Below are 17,464 nucleotides of genomic sequence, written 5' to 3'. Positions count from 1 at the left end.
TTTGCACTGGTTAAGGGGTACTTGGCTGAAAAGCTACTTCATAGGGGGTGCATCACAGAAAAAAGGTTGAGAACCATTGCCCCCCCCCCCCCCCCCCTTACCTCTTCCTACTAAATTAAGCCTATTGACGCCACTGCTAAAAGTGTATTAATAGCAGAGAATGTGCATTGTAAAGTGATGTGCAGTGTGATGACACATCTTGCCTTAGTCAAATTTGAGCTTGCATCCAAATGCAGAGGATGATCTTGTTGTGCATGGGCTGCCAAAAAAAGACCCAGCCGCATCAATTGGCTCCTTAATTGGCAAATGATTCATAGTCCCAGGGGGGATATTTTAGCTTATCATTGACTCCCGGGGATGTCAACGTCGGAGCCCCTTTTCCATTCCCTTAGCAGGGCGTGCGTGTGTGCACATGCACACACAAAGGAGTGACATTCTGTCAGCAGGGAGAAAATAGCATGCTTTCCATTGACATCACTCCACATCCCGTTGCTAGACGACAGAGGAGACAACATTTGTTACTATGGTGATCGCACTTCACCTTCAAAGCTCCTGACCTTTTTTTTTTTTTTGCTCGCCTGTGGTTGGGGAGGGAGGGGAAACGAGACCTGCGCTGTTGTGTAACACCAAAACAGTCAGTAGGACTCATTCTTTGGAGAGAAAAAAACACGGGGTAATTGCATGTAATAAATCTATAGATGTATGAAATAAAAATGTAAACAATGCTAGTATTTTTAATAAAAAATACAGTATATAAACATCACATAGTGTTTTCTTCACATACAAGTTGATTTTGTTCATTATTTGTATTTAAAAATACTCACCTCAAATTATTTTCCCATTGAAATGAATGGTAATACCATTAATCCATTCGCGCAGAAAGAAAATCTGTTGCAACGGGAGGAAAAAAAGCACTCCCTAAAAAATACGACATATTTGAAGTTTTTTTTTTTTTTTTTACTGTCCCTAGAAATCTACTGCAATTCATAATCACCAATATGACGCTGATAAGTCATTTTAGTTAAGAATACTTTGGGGTTTGATAAATAAAAAAAAAAGCATTGAAATGAACACATGGAAATAAAAAACTAAAGTATTGTAAAACTCACCGTCACTTCCTGCCACAAGTTTTCTTGCAATAATGAGTATTGCTCAAAAGTTGAAAGCCAAAGAAAAAGCAAAACACTGCAACATATTAAGTGAGCAGAACACAGAAAAACACAAATAAGATCTGAATAGTTTAATCTGGCATTTTGTATTCATGTTTTCACAAGTCACCATGTTTACCTGAGGGTAGTCAATTTAAGAGGTCCAGCATCAGCAAATAAGTCATAGCATTGAATTGACTAAAAAGACATGTAAAACATCGAAGCTGATTTACAGTCGATTAAATCACAGTGACAGCAAAGCACAGAGGCTTCAAAATTGGTCTTCCCAAAAGACAATCGATATACAGAATTTCCTCGTATAGTGGCCCTACTTTGAATTGACATAGTGCACAGTTTTTTTTTTTTTTGTGGAATTTGGCAATAAGGCAAATAAACACCTCCCTCAATTAGATATTTACAAGACCCCTTAATCCGCCCCCTTAGAAAAAAATGTTGTAGAATCTGTAATTATATCATTTCAGCCCATTTGAACTGTGTTGGCAAGTCTCCATGGCCCTCTCTCCATATATATATATATATATATATATATGTGTGTGTATATATATATATATATATATATATATATATATATATATATATATATATATATATATATATATATATATATATACACATATACACACACACACATACAACAATTGCTGTGGTCTCGTGGCGAAACAAACACAAAACAGAGGAGACATTTCCAATACAGTGGACTCTCTGTTTTCACGATTGAAAGTCTGATTAAAGGCGAATGGAACAAAGATCAAAACAATTATTTCCATTGGAAATAATAGAAATCTAATGAATCCATTCCAGATCTCCAAGGCGCACAGAAAAAAATTAAATCTAAACGATTAAAGAAGAGGATGTCACGGAAATTGGAAGATAGCAGTCATTTTTGTACTTATATATAAAAGCACAGACATTCAGATTGCTGTTCTCAAAATTACTGGTAAACTCCGTAAAACCACTAATATGTGTGTGTGAGTTACTTCTAAATAAAATAAGCCACCATGTGGCTAAACACAGTACCGAGAATCAGTATTTAGATTGTGTGCTTTTATTTTGAAAGTCTGCGTTGCAAAAGTACTGTGGAGTAGGCCAGTTATATTACATTGACATGACAAAAGCTTGCGTTGTGGATTATGTCTTGTTTTCTTTCTAATTGTTCAAATACAATTTAGAAAACCAAAGGAACTGCGGGGAACTTTAGATAGAAAGAATACTACTAAGAATAAATTTATCCAAACGGTGGCACCGTATTGGTCCAGCTAGCTAACAAGCTGAAGCTGGCTAGCTAGCGCATAGCTGCTCATGAGTCCGTAATCAATGATTCTTTGGCAGCAAATAAGCAGCACTTCTAACAATTATGGTTACCAATACAATCAATCCAGAAGAAATTAACAGATGGAGGAACCGTGCTAACCCCGAAGATATAAATCGTAGTTTCAAAACAGTTGAATAAGTGCTTGCGCTATAAAATACACTTTTCACGAGAGTCCCTCTGTAAACACGTTCCGCAGGAAAATAACCAATTATAAACACCAAATTAGCAGGTAAATAAGTACCAAAAGAATAATATAATACAGCCACACAGTAAACACATAGGGCCCATTCAAACACCGAAAATAAACTAGTACGTTACCAAACACATAAGCCAATAGGAGAGGCTAATGAGGTTAAATGGATATTCCTATCATAGTGGTGTATGTACTGTCTATATTTTTTTTAAATCAGCAATCTTTTTTTATTTGCACAATGGGATGCAATTGATATGACTTTGAGGCCATTTGGATCCACCCTACATGCTTGCTATTTAACTGCATATATTTAAAGTTGTATCCACTTAGTCGATGGCCCTTATACTGCATTGCGCACATTTTTTGCCCATTTCCGATTAGGTCCCCGATCATTGGCTCAAATAGGGAGTACATGCTTATCTTGATCTTTTCATTCTGAAAGCTACAGTAGCAACACACTTGAAGTAAAATGATCAATTATCTAAATCCGAGTGAGTTTTTATGAGTTAAGGGCCAGTAGCTTGGCTCATGGCGGCCCTACACGACAAAAACCAGGGTATAGGAAAACCAAGGTTCCACTGTATTTCAAAGTCCTAGAGCATTGGTGCAAAAAAAAAGTGTGTCGAGAGTGCTACGCTACTCTTCCTTGGCACAACAAACAGCTTTCCTCTCAGCTGCCATTTGCTAATCGACTTGAGCCAGCGCGTCAGTGTCACACAGAAGAGTAGGCCTTAAAGGACTGTTTTTGGGGATTACTTCTTTAGTGGGGGACAGTTTTCCACTCCAAGTCTGGTGGTCTTTCTTTGCCACCAGTGTGGCAGGAAGGTCATGTTGTCCCAACATCCCAACCCCGCCCTCCCAAAACAATCCCAATAAGGACATTTGCTTCATGACTTTAAAAAAAGTTTCCAATTTCAAGGAACTACTACAGCCAACCCTCATCAGTGGGTATTTACTTTCAGGCTCACCTTTGGCTTTTGTACTTGTACAAACAAGCAGATTTTTTCCCTCCCTCCCTGGGAAAAATCCATTCCTATGTTGTGTATAACAGTGAAACTCTACCCAAGTAGGAGGTATTTGAAAACACATTTGGATGAGTCCTTTTACAGAATGTGCAGGTTGTATGGCTTTGCTCCGTTGTGTATGACACTGGGGAAAACACACACACACACACACACACACACATGCACGTACGCACACGCAGCTAGGATGTGAAGCTTTTTAAGGAGCTGGGACGAAGTTTCCTAATGTACTATTTTGAAGCGGAAGCCCGACCTAAATGTAGTTTGGCCATCATCCTGCAAAAAAACTACCCATTGGGTACCCAATTACCCAATGGTTGGCGAAGGTAATACTAGGAGACAAAATGAGGGGTGATGGCAACACCTTCCTCGAACTTCTTGCCGAGGTAAGCAAGCTGCCTCTAAGTAAACTTGGGATTCCCTTTCTAAAGGAGGACTCCACAAAAGGTGTCCGTACTATCCCACGTGAGCATTGTCCTCACTGCGTCTTACCATCCAGCATGGTGGCGTCCCCGTTAGCCGCCACAGAGGTCCAATATCGATGGCAGGCCAACTCCAGCAGCTCTAGTCCACCTGCTAACTTTTGCTGGGCCACGTAAACACCCACCACCACCACAAAGTACAACCTGACAGGAGCCCACAGCCACAGGCCGGCGAAGCACAGCGTGATAAAGCCGGTCCAGTAGAGCAGCGAGGCCGCTTTGATCAAAGCGACGCGCAGTTCCGACTTGCACGGCGGCACTCGCGCCACGCCCTCCCGGTCGAAAGCCCGCGGCTGGCCCGAATAGAAGTCCCGCAGGCGCGACTCCTTCTCGGCCCAGCGCTCGCGGCACCACGACTCCAACTCGGCGGAAGGGGCGGGCAGCGTGGCGACGGGATAGCGCCGCACGTGGAAGTGGATTTCACGGGGAAAAAGGCCCAGCATGAGGTGGCGCTCAGTCTGAGGGATGTTCTTCGGGTAAGCCACCGTGATGTCGTGCACCGCATCCAGGTTGTCTCCTGAGAAAACGGGCAACTTTTTAATAAGCAATCATTTCAACCAGTTTAATATATTTTTAAAAATATAATAATCTTGAAATTGATCAAACAGCCTCACGTAATCCACATCATCATCTAAGAGCTTGACCCTCACGCCCGCTGGACCTCTGCTATCTACCTAGCATAGCGTTTGTGAGACTGTCCACTTCAACTAGTGAGGAAATAGAAAGGAAAAGCCATGCAAACAAAGAAAATACAAATTTGGATTTATTGAAAACAGCAATGGACGACCAAATTAAGTTAAATGACTTTTTTTGTTTTTGTTGCCGCAAACATTTGCAATGGGGGGGGGTCTTTGGAAAATTTGCTTTCCTAAAAGGGGTCCCAGACCCCAAAAAGTTTGAGAACCCTTGATTTATAACATGCTAAAGGTGGCGCTAATACACCATAAGTATTTAGCAACAGCCAAACGTTAGTATAAGTGAAAAGCTACCAGCGCTCAACTTACATTGCTACTATTTTTTTTCATCAAACGTGTTCCATGTTTTACGCCAGAATCCCTTTATTGAGTAATGAGCCTCTCAAGAACGAACTTCACTGTCTAATCAGAGTCACTCAGGAAAGCTGATCGTCAGCAACGTGAGATTCTAGTAGTAAAGTAAGATAAGACATATTTCATGTAGCGTGCGGCGTATGTTTGCGTGCATGTATCTCAGACTGAGTTCTTTTATGAAGTGCTTTGAAAACCAGAAGGGCACATTTCAACAACCTCTGAATTTCTGAAATAAAACTGCTCCACCTCCAAAAAATTGTCTTATACTGTACTCCAAGGTGGCTTATGTTTTTTTTAATGATTCAACTTATACTACGGAGCACGACATAGCCCATAAAATATTGTACTGACCATTTATCTGAATTAATCTGTTAAGCTAATTTGACTTTTTCTCATAAGGTGGGTTGCAATTTTTGCCTCACAAACCTTTTCGCAATCGCTCCACAATAAAAGTGAAGCCAGTGGTGCGGGGATGCAGCACATGCTGGTATTTCGGCAGGTCGTGCTGCGTTGCAAACTCGTCGCTTCGTACTCTCGTGTTCTCTGTGGGGAAAACAACGAAAAGTTGACAGCGAACTGCACGCAGGGAGAATAAAACCGAGGGAACACTTAAGCTACTGTATATAATTGTCCTATCTTATTTAGATGAACAAAACACTCGAAAGGACAATAACAGTGGTGCTGGCGAGCGGCGAAAAGGGGTTAACGATGTTCCATCTGACACAAACACACATTCGTGTAAAAGAGGGAATGAGACAGGACATAAACATAAAGACAGATGATTGTTTATTAACCAAACATTTCCCGGGGAACTCACTATATGGTGACTCATTAGTCATGTTATGTAACACAACAGGTCCTTTGGGCAGGACAAAAGAGAGACAATTTATCTGCACTAAGAGCTTGTGGTTCTCATACAACATAAGAACAACAAGATTTAAGCCTTCCTTCTGTACAATCAAAGTTTGTATGTGTCTATTAAGGAGAACCTCTATAGGAGTGTTTGGAAAAATATGTCATTGTTTCTAGAGCCATTAGAGTGATGCAAGTGCAGATTGACAAAATTGATTCCCTCTTTCACTACCATTGACACCTATATAAGTAAAACATGATTTAATTGCGTCTATAAAGCCAATGCACCTGTGTTGTTGAACTCGATTATCTGTCATGGTCGTTTCATTTTAGCTACAGAGAGTTTTCATGTGTGTTAAGTGAAAGGTCTTTGTTCAAACAAAACCAGGTGGTCAGTGAAAAGCAAAATGTTATTTCCTGGCTGAAAATGTTTTTTTTTCACGGCAGAATTGATTTCATATACAAATATGAAAGGGCATACATACAGATCAAGGCTACGCTCTAATAAAACACAGCGTAAATAACTACACCAATGAAGTAAAATAGCAATAAAGTGTATTCAGTTAACAAGTCCGAAAAAACTTGCTGCGCTATAGATTTTGATGAAATAATGTTTAAATACCAAATATACCAAATAAAATGACATGCATTGGCGTGCTACAGCTAAAGCTTCGGTCGATTATGATGTCACTTGGCTGTACCTCCTGAGATGACATCATGACACACAAAAAGACATTTTGCGTCCCTTCCCTTATAAAAGAAACTGAGTGGGGGGCTTTGCTTGGCTTAAGGGAGAGCTTTGTGGTGGCGGTGTCGTTTGACATCAGAGCATTCTGGGAGTGTGATGACAAGCATTTGCTTATGCGTTAGCGCTGTTGAACCGTGTTTGCATAGCGGTGTCGCCGCAAAGGGGCCGAGGCAGGTGAATTGTGGTCGACAAAATGGGTTGGGCTATGTTACGGCCTGCAAATAGAAGCTTGACATACACGTTTGATTACATTTTAAAAGGGTTTCTAAAGGTATAAGCAAATCTAACTTCATGCTTTTTAATGCCAAACAGGAACAGTTCTGTTTTAGTTTCAAATTGAGGGAAAATTAGCTGGAAGATGGAGCAACTTACTGCTAAATTGTGTTATGGACTCGTTTGCAAAATGCTGTATACCTTTAATTTATTAAGATTCATATGGATGTGCATTGTCATGAGTGACACCATTTTCCAGCAGATGAGCCAGAAGTAAAATAGATGATGCCACACAATCTATGTTCTGCAGTTGCAGGACAAAATAAACATAGACATACAACTATAAATATAGCCGCAGAGTTTAATAAATTTGACATTGATGGCACAGCTCTCTGTTTGAAGTCTTTTTAAATGTATTTTAATCCAATCAAAAATGCTTTGTGTTGATTAGTTGATACTTTGATAAAAAAAACAGGGGGTACACCATTAAAGCAATGGCATAACATTTGCTGGCATAAACCTATTCACTGACATTTTTTTGGAGACGGATAGCCATCTGTGCTTTAGTTCTGAGGACAAAGCCATGTCTCATATAAAAGTAGTGCTTTGGTGACATCTGATGGCATTGTAATGCTAAAACACCATGTTGACCAGATGGAATGAGCTTAATTTAGTCAGGCTGTAGCTTTGCCTTTTTTTCTAGAAACAAAAGTGCACTGCAACCATCTTGTTGCAGTTACAGCAGGCGTGCATAAATCTTGATTAACTGATTGACCATGAAGTGCGAATTGGTAGATGGTATGACGTTGAGCGACATGAAGAAAACAAACAATGGTGCTAAAAGCTAACTGCGGATGCAAATACAGTGGTGTATTTTTAATTGCACTAAAAGCATTTATCATTAATTGCAAATGCCTGCAAAAAAATCAAATTATTTTATGTAGGTTTCAATTACTCCATGACAACTATTACTTACTAGCAATGTAATTAAAATCACTATGTGACATAAAAAGAGCACCGAAACGATGACGGTGGCTCACCGGTGAGGTCGGTGCCCTCTGGGAAGAGCAGCAGCTGCAGGGGTTCTCTGATGTCACAGAAATAGTCCAGCATGTTCCCCAAGTGCTCCTTGTCCTTCTCCCAGCGCCGATGGATGAAGACGAAGCAGGCCACCTGCATGGCCCAGCCTGGAAAGCATCAACGGTTGTTCATGAGAGTACATGAGCCAGGTAGCGACGATGCGATCGGTAACCTACCAAAGCCGGGCACAGCCTTGAGCGCAGCCTTGAGGCAGATCTTTTCCAGGCGCAGGTAGCTGTAGCGCAGCAGGCAGCACCAGAGGAACATCCAGTCCAGACGGGTGCGGTGGTTCATGATGATGACGCTTCGCTCACCGGGGACGAAGGCGTCGCCCGTGATCACCACCTTTACGCCGAACACCAGCTCCAGCAGGGACTGTGTGGAGGAAACCAAAAGTATGACTTGCTAAAATACAAAAAAAATGTTAATGAAAACATACTGCACTGGAATCTCAGCTTCTCTCCTGAATCCTCAATACAGCACTAATATTAGTTATTCGATGCAGAGGAGAAAGAATATATGACCTTAAGTACTATTATATTGTCTTTCTACTTTTGTTGCTTTACCATTTTATATGCTGGTTTAACAGTTACAGAAACGCAACATTGATGCTAATTAGCATTAGTGTTTAAGTAAGCGGTCTAAGTCTTGAACTTTGACAAAGAATTGGACAAAATACCACACAAGGGTTAAACTAGCAAGAGGTTGTTTTGAATCCACAATATGTTATTTCTCTTTGTTTTATGTTTTCTTTTACATTAAAATTCAACAGGGAGTGGCAATTAACAACTCGAAGCTTCGTTTTTGACTCATTTTTTACTATTTGAGAAAGAGCGGCTTATTATGAGATGATTTTAGCTCCCAAGCCGAAGAAAAATTCAAAATTCAAAAAGTATTTACTCGTATCTCAAGACACCATTACCCATATTTGAGCAAAATTGTTTTTTGCTTCTTGTTAAGTTAATTTTACAGGTGTGAAGCGATTTATTTAAAAACCAAGCTTAGTCGGAGACAAGATCAAACTGATGCCTGGTGTTAAAAAAAATGCAAATCCAGTACTACACATCACGAGCCAGCCACAAGTAGGTCAAGTGAGAGCTGAGCAGACGTACGCACCACAGGCAGCGTGAGCCAGGTAGCGACGATGCGATCGGTAATCCAGCGGTACCAGGCGGGGGAGAGCAGCATGAGGGGTAAGACTGGACCCAGCATGAAGACGCTCCCGAAAAAACTGGCCAAGAACAGGGTCAGTACAAAGTACAAGCCCCGCACCGACACAGCCATCTGGGAAGACAAAAAAAAAAAAAAGGTTTCCATTAGCTTCATTGGCTTAAGTCAGACAGCCACTAAAACATCTGATACTTACAAAACACAACTGATTATGGATATTAAACAATGTTCTGCTCTTCAAACGTATTTTCCCACAAACAGAATGGAAAAATCCAGTGGGGACATACTTCGAGTGGAATGTAAATAGGGGGAACATTCTGACAGGAGCTAAGTACCGTAACTCCCCGAAAGACTCCGCGCGTCCTATAAAGGGTAACTTCAAGATTAGATTTTCTTTTTTATTAGACAACATTCTAGGAAGCTTGCATTCGTCAGCCAAATAAGCCGAATTTTGACAAACAGATGCAAAGTTGCAAAGCGTGAGGGAGCGACATGGTTTGAGCTAACGGGCTAACGGACATTGACCGAGAGTGGAGCCTGTGGCCGACCAAACATCTTAACGAAGAGGTGCAGGTGGTCACATTTACTTCAACAGATAACTTCTTGAAACTCTCTGAGCAAGTGACACACAGCACTATGCCCACAACAAATATTTAACTTATGGATACAAATACAAGAAAATATTAAGAAATTACAAACATTTTATTTATTCTGTTTTGCTACAGTTTTTACATTGACGCCAAACTGGCGGTGCGTCCTTTACACGGGAACATATAAAATATGAGAATTACCACTTTCCTATTACCACTGTCCCCAGGTAAGCATTTAATTTGGAAAATCTCAGTAATTGTGGATATACTGTATACTTTCAGTGACTTAAAAATCCAAACAAAACATAAAACAAACTGAAAACAGAGAAAGAAAAAACAAAATCGAAACATTTCCTTCATTTCGTTAGCTTAGCTGGTGTTTTCTACAAAGATTTTCGCTCGTGTCTCCACAGCTTCTTTTAGCTGGGTTGCTTGGGTGAGAAAATGCCCTTTCGGCCATTTTCGGCTGAAGATCGTCAGCGATTTCACAACCTTTGACTGGAAAATTACAAAGCACCAATCCGTGCAGCTAGGTTGAAACAGAGGTTATCTTTTCCATCGGTTAACAAGCTGCCTAATTGGCTCATGGGCACAATCGAACATCACATTCTGTTCTCTTCTGCTCTCTTGTGAGACAATTCCTCAAAGATCGCAAGTACAAGGGGGCCCTAATGAGGTCCCTAGTCAGAATGAAACAATGTTGCTGAAAAGTTCAGAGTGAACCTCTGACTGTTCTTTTATCTTTATTGCTCACTATAACATTCGACCACTTAGAAGTGTGTATTTTTCCGGTTTGACTATTTAATGAATGCCAAGTGGATCAACTAAATGGACCTGTGGAGTTTTACGATGATAGGCTGATTTTCGGTGCCAATATGTCAATTTGACGAATATTAGCACAGGCCTTTAAAATAAAAATCTGATGGCCTATCATATGCCATTAGAAATTTCTGTTAAATTTAGGGAGCTGTTTATTTAATTTTTAACTTAACTTTATAAGAGAGCCAGCTGATCCTGAAAACACTGCAAATTTCGTTTTTGTTTGAAAACAAACACAAGTCCAATTTTAACGTTTGGAAATTTTTGAGAACTTGACTTAAACTATAGCGCGCTGTTGTACAAGTTTTCATTGAACTTTTTCAGACATGCTAATGAAACTGGGAGGTTTCTGAACTTGTTTGAATTTTACAATGAGATACACTGCAGGGTGCAGATGATCTATTTATCCATGCTGTAAACTGGATTTTCAATTTTATCTCAGAAATCTGACTTTATTCTCAAAATTCTCACATTGAAGATGTTACAAAGGTGTAACAAAGAACACTCACTTGAAAGTCAAAATTTCACTTTAAAGAAATAAGGTCAATTTAAAAATTTTAAAAGTGGCCAATGAAGAAAAATGGTCAGCAGGATTCTAACTTTTATTTCTGAATTCAGGTTTAATTCTTAGAATTCTCACTTGTCATAATTGTCACTTTAAACTAGAGGTAAATTAAACATTCAGAATCCTGATTTTTAAAATGACAATTCTCAGGGGAAAAAAAAAGAATTGAGAACAATTCTGACTTTAAATTGAAAATTTTACAAGAGCCAGCGAAAAAGTTGGCAGATTCTCATATTTATATCATAATTTTGATTCTATTTCCAGAATTTATTCACCTATAGACATAGTTAGAATTCTGAGACCTATGTCAGAATTCTAAATTCAACGTTTCACAAGGTCCAGTGAAGAAAAAAAGTCAGAATTCTCAATTTTCATCTTCATCTGTATAAAAGGCTACTTCATTTCAGCCTCTCGAGTTGCGCTAGAACGTTGCGCTTCGTTAAGTGTAGAACACGTTTGGAAGAACAAGGCCACAGTGCGAAATCCCAAGAGCCACAATAACACAGCGACTGTATTACCATCCTTCAAATTTCTCCCGGTCAAATTAAAGATAGAACACTAAACACCCAATTATCATGCAGTCGCAACACGAACCCTAATCCTCTGCGTGGACTTCATGAACTCAACAGAGGGTCTTTTGACAGCTGCTTCATAGCATTAATCGCCACATAGCGCAAATGCCACATGGTCATTAGATCCCTAGAGGTTGGGTTTGGGGGAAGGGGAAGCCTGTGATCCTTGTGAAATCTAAAGCGGGTAAAAGGACCTGCAATTGTTACGCAACACATGAGAGGCAATTCGTCTCCAAGTACGCAGGACAATCCCTTGGCATGGCGGAGGTCGTTTTACACATGTGCTGTACTCAACATTGTCAGACATAACGTGACGTTGTCGTCATCGTTCCAAAGAATAAAAACTTCATACACGATGACATATGCAACGATCCATTACCTAGTGTTATCAACCTGTCAAATTTGTCAAATGGCCCTTGAGATCGTTTAACGAAAGTCTGCCATTTTATTTTCAAGTGTCCAGTTCAGGGATAAAATTAACCATTTGCTTTGAAAGACAGATTACTATTATAAATCCCTTGAAGTCGGATTTCCTTGTTGCTGCTGTCATGCTTGTCATAACTCTTGGAACAGAGCTACATAAGCTAATTGAATTCATTTTCTTAATTTAAAAATCGAAGATTTGAAAATTAGCAAAATGATGAAATTGAGGTTTTGCAAAAGTGCCAGAATGCTAAATTGAGTGATTTACAAGACATGTTTCCAATAAGTACTAACCACTTAATTGTGGCATTTAAAGGGATAGTGTATTTATTAGTCATTATCAGCAGTACATAAGATAATATTTTGCTTGTAATTAACCCTTTTAAAGCCATTTTAGACACACTTTTTGCCAAACACTTGAATATATTGGGGAAAAAAAATAAAATAAATATATATATATATATATATATATATATATATATATATATATATATATATATATATATATATATATATATATATATATATATAAGTACCTAGGATTGAGTGTCTGTACTCAGAAAAACATCAGAAACAAATCAGAAAAAAATCTGAAAAAAATTCATGTCAAATTATGTCTTTGGATGTGAGCAGCCATTTCAAGAAGTCCTTCTGCGGCTCCGGTTTTCCCTTACACCATTCAGAGAAGACTTTACTTTATAATTTGAAGTAAACCACAACTAGAGAACAGCACCCCATCAAATAAATGCATAATCTGCAAGTGTGCCACCTATTAAATGTTTCAAATAACCTTGGCCAGTTGTACACGTGGCAACCCTGCCAGTCAATTATTGCAGAGCGCAGGTGAAAAAGGCCTGCAGAGTGTTGAATTGATAAGTCCTCGCTGACGCGGTGAGCCCAGAGCCGATGCTACAGGGACTTATTTCATTCACCGGGTGCGCATTGCAGCTTGCACCTTTCCACCTCAATTATCGTTATGACGCGAGCGCGCGCGCGCACGCACACACACATCATAAATATATATATATATATATATATATATATATATAAAATATAAAAGCAGTCGGTCTGCACTACACACACAAACAAAAACAAGCCTGACACAGCAAGACTGTGCATGGCAAGTAGAAACTCTCTTAAGGAAAAAGGAAACTGCATGCAGGCAGTACTGATATTAATGACGGAAAATATGAGGCATGAAAAACAATTAGCTTTCAATCACATGTTCATACATTTGCAATTGAACTACAACTAACTTATTCCAATAGTTGTTTAACCTGTCAATTAATTGATGAATTGGATTTCTTTTAATTTCCAATAAGAAATAGAACTTTTTTTTTTATTGACAGTGGGGAAAATTGATGTATTTTTTTTAATGATTAATTTACTGGTTTGTCACATTTAAAATGTCATTCAATGATAAAATAAATTTATATGTATAGAGAGTGAAATCCTGAGGATTCGAAAATATTAGGTTGCCTAACGTTTAGTCAATTATGGTTTAATTAAGGTTTAATTCAATGTACAGGTTTTAATAACATTTAAGGATTGCAAATCACTAAATTGATCCAGCTTGCTCGAGTCCGACATTTATCTCGTAAAACAACAAAACTCTTGTTATTGGGAGCTCCAACTCTAACTCGCTAGCAATGTCCCTCGTTTGCTCCCTGCTGGAAAAAGTGTGGCTCCACATTGCAGTATTGGCCTGCGACTTAAAAGAAAACATGAATGCATAAATACATTTGAAATATTATGAAATTCTTGAACTACGTCAAAAGACAAAATGCCATTGTGGTGGACCTGTGTTTTTCACAATAACGAAACAAGAAAAAACCTCACTGATAGATTACACATTTCTAAAGACTATAAAATAGGTAATATTGCAAAATATGGAGGAAGTTTAAGTGCGCAAAAAAATCTCACTCGCTTGAACAAGCACTCAATCAGTGTTAAACCATCAATTACACTGCGAAGCCAGCAAGGTCTTTGACTGTGCGACGAACAAAGCAGCTAAATGACCGCTGGCGGGTTTCCAATCAAAAGAACATTTTTTTCCCCTTCAAAGGTTCACCAAAAAGGCTGAACGTGTCATTGCTGACGTGTGCTGCATGTGTCATGCTGGAGACGCCCTGCGGTGCGTCAGCCGACGCCGGTGTCAACTCGGCTTCAAAGAGCTGGAGGACACAACAATTGGATGCAAATTCTTTATTATATTGTAGTTAACCCTCAGGCCTTGTTCGATTTGATTACCTGTTTGGCTAGTTTGTGACCATTTTTGGCAAGCAAGACAAGTCTGTTATTTTCAAGATATCCGTCTTTGTTTTTTGTTTTTCAGTTACAAGTAAAGCCAAGTGCCAGAATGATTGCTCATTCTTTGCATTACAGGAACATGCCAAAACGCACTGCAGGGCTCAACTTCAAAATAAAAGCCGAACAAAAGGCATTAATGTCGATTTATTTGGTACACTTTTATTCTGAAGGTGCTGCGGCCGGCTTATATTTTATTCCAGAGGGTGCACACCAACAAAAGATTTTTTTCCTCAAAGTATTCAAAGTACTCTTGGACTTGTTTCAAACTAGGCATGGACCAACATGTTCTAAAGGTTACGGTTATTTAAATCTGTCAAAACAGTTACAATTTTTTCCGTACCCCTTCATGTGCCTTAACAGGCAATTGCACTGTGCAGCTCTCATTGTGTATTATAGGTGAGACCTCCTCTGCTGCAGCAGCCAATCACTTTGTCGAATTTCTTGCTTTGTGGACTTTAATATCAATATAATTTTGCTCCTATTTAAATCTGTCAAAACAGTTACGATTTTTTCCGTACCCCTTCATCTGCCTTAACAGGCAATTGCACTGTGCAGCTCTCATTGTGTATTATAGGTGAGACCTCCTCTGGTGCAGCAGCCAATCACCTTGTCCATTTCTTGCTTTGTGGACTTTAATATCAATATAATTTTGCTCCTGTGGCTAGCATGTTGTTATATATTTTCACAGAACGTGTTATATGCAATCACTCGAGGTATGACTTGAGCCATCTAGCCTGCTTGAGTGTGGTTTAACAAAGTGAAAAATTGAACCCCCCTCCAAACATAGTCGAATTTCTGTGACATTTTTGGCTTTCGAGAAGGAGCAGGTGAAGTTGCTAGTAAGCGACGAGCTAGAAGTGCGCAAGGGAACAAGCGAGAGACAGAGAAACAGCTAGCATGTTTGTCTCGTCAATATCAAATGACAGAATCCACATTGTGAATGATTGATTTGAAATAAACACCCATAGTTTATTTCAAATAATCATTTTTTTTAAATATATTTGTACAGTAGATTCATAGTAATTTGATACTGAGTGCCAAAATTTCAGTTTAAATTGGATGTGTTCAATCAGAAAGAATTCATGTATACGTTTACTGGTGAGCAATACCCATTTTGCTCACTGAGGGTTTGCTTTGATTTTATTTACATATTTATTTTAATTTAGCATGGTAAATGTTTGTCACTTTAACAATTGCTTTATTTTATATTTTGTTTGCGTTATTATAATTGAAAAGATGCTGTTCAATTGGCCAGCTCAGTGCAAAATTTCCCCTCCTCAACCCGGGAATGAAACAAACAAACAAACAAAAAAGTCTCCTCGGATAAAGTGGGTGTGTGCACGGGCGGTATGAGGGCCTGTTATCATCATCATCATTTCTCTGGTAGGCCATTTTTATCTGCTCGGTAAGGCCAGGTGCTAAGTGCGCAGAAAAATCAAGGAAGTAAATGGAGAAAAATAACACTTTGGCAGTGTTTAGGATAATAAATGAACATAAATAAAGTTACATGGTTAAAAACTTCGAAAAGTAAAAGCTGATGTTCATGAATGTTTAATTGTGATTCAGTTCAGGAATATTTACGAATGCAAGACTGAAAAAACAACTTTATGTCAGCAAATGATTCATATCAAAATAACTAGTGATTGATTTGGAAATTGATTAGTTATGGACTATTTGATTAATTGTCGCACGTACGTGCTACATCTCCAAAATTGCATACTAAAGAGTTCTCAGTCATTGCATATTTTTAACCTCACAATCAAGACTGTGCCTAATAATAAGGTGTGCCGTATAGTGTGGAAAATATTCTATATCCTCACATGTACCATAAAACAAGTTTATGACTTCATAAGTGTACTGTGGTTTAGGTTGTTTTTTTTTAAATAAAACTCTTAGACTCGAGGTTAATACTGTTCAGTTGTATTTAACTTTAATACAACATTTGTGCTCTACATTTTATATGTATATTTTCCCTAAATTTATGCAGTTAAAACAACATAACGACAAACAATTGATTACTTAAAAAAATAGTGATTAATTTGGTAATTTGAGTCATGAATAATTTGATTAATCTTTGCACCTACTGTATCGAGGGTATGCCTAATAATTATTTTATTATTATTATTAATGAATTATAGTTCAGTAGTATTTAACTTTTACAGGTCGTTTGTGCGCCTCCTTGTATGTTTTTATTTTCTCTCGCTTTATGCATAGTGTTAAAACTCAAACTTCAAAGTTACAATGGGAACAAAAACATGCTGAAAAACTTTTGAGAACAGGTGGTTAGGGCGTGATTCGAAAAGATGAGACGGCAGTGGATGATTCTTGAGCCAAATAGCGGGTGGGGTGCTTGCATAAAACTGTAAAACAACATTCCTCATAAATCGAATCACTTTTTTGACGACAACAATACGGAAACTGACTCCATAAGCGTCATCCGAATCGAATCTGCGGTTTATAATGTGCCCACCCCACCAAGTGTTGCTTCAGTAGCTGGCCCTCCGCCCGAATGCTAAGCTAGCTAGGCGAATTCAACTGAAAAGATATACGTGTTTACATTAAGTCGCTCAGACGCCAGACGTGACGAGTAATACGCAACATTTACGTAAAATAGTCTGGCGTGATCCAACTCACCTTTTGATGTGTTTTTCAAAAAAAAAGTTGTAGCTCGGAATAGTCCGTCCAATAGCTTCCCTGCAACATAGCAACCTGCTCGGCTAAAGGAAGCTAACCAGCTAGTTCATTTGAAAACAAGGGGGCCGATTTGGGGGATGAATAATAATCAAACGCCCCTTCCTCTGTGGGACCCTCGGTAATTTTGGGGTTAAAAAGAAGCTGAAATGAACATTGTAGCGATGTCACCTCGTTGCTAACACGAGCGCTCAACTTGCTACA

At 38.9% G+C, this 17,464-nt stretch overlaps 1 protein-coding gene across 1 annotated transcript; it reads right to left on the bottom strand.

Annotated features, from left to right (window-relative positions):
* Positions 1-1,225: 1,225 nt before the first annotated feature.
* lclat1 (lysocardiolipin acyltransferase 1) lies at positions 1,226-17,464 on the bottom strand. The gene is made up of 6 exons (XM_088434042.1): positions 17,204-17,464; positions 9,237-9,404; positions 8,297-8,495; positions 8,081-8,227; positions 5,654-5,770; positions 1,226-4,695 (listed from the first exon to the last, which is right to left on the bottom strand). The coding sequence occupies exons 2-6, from the start codon at positions 9,402-9,404 to the stop codon at positions 4,175-4,177; spliced, it is 1,152 nt and encodes a 383-aa protein (XP_088290168.1). The 5' UTR covers positions 17,204-17,464; the 3' UTR covers positions 1,226-4,174.

Source organism: Hippichthys cyanospilos, chromosome 14 (assembly GCF_059441005.1).
Source record: "Hippichthys cyanospilos isolate Australia breed blue-spotted pipefish chromosome 14, RoL_Hcya_1.0, whole genome shotgun sequence".
Taxonomy (NCBI): Eukaryota; Metazoa; Chordata; class Actinopteri; order Syngnathiformes; family Syngnathidae; genus Hippichthys; species Hippichthys cyanospilos.
The sequence above is the reverse complement of the archived record's forward strand: the minus strand, read 5'-3'. Positions and strand labels throughout refer to the sequence as shown.

What these genes read in the sequence shown, in the direction of transcription:
- lclat1 (XM_088434042.1), bottom strand. Translation starts at nt 9,404, where the DNA reads ATGGCTGTGTCGGTGCGGGGCTTGTACTTTGTACTGACCCTGTTCTTG. An exon ending in CCTGGCTCACGCTGCCTGTG is followed by an intron (nt 8,496 to 9,236) that starts GTGCGTACGTCT and finishes TCCTCCACACAG; the next exon opens with TCCCTGCTGGAGCTGGTGTT. An exon ending in AGAGGGCACCGACCTCACCG is followed by an intron (nt 5,771 to 8,080) that starts GTGAGCCACCGT and finishes TTTTCCCCACAG; the next exon opens with AGAACACGAGAGTACGAAGC.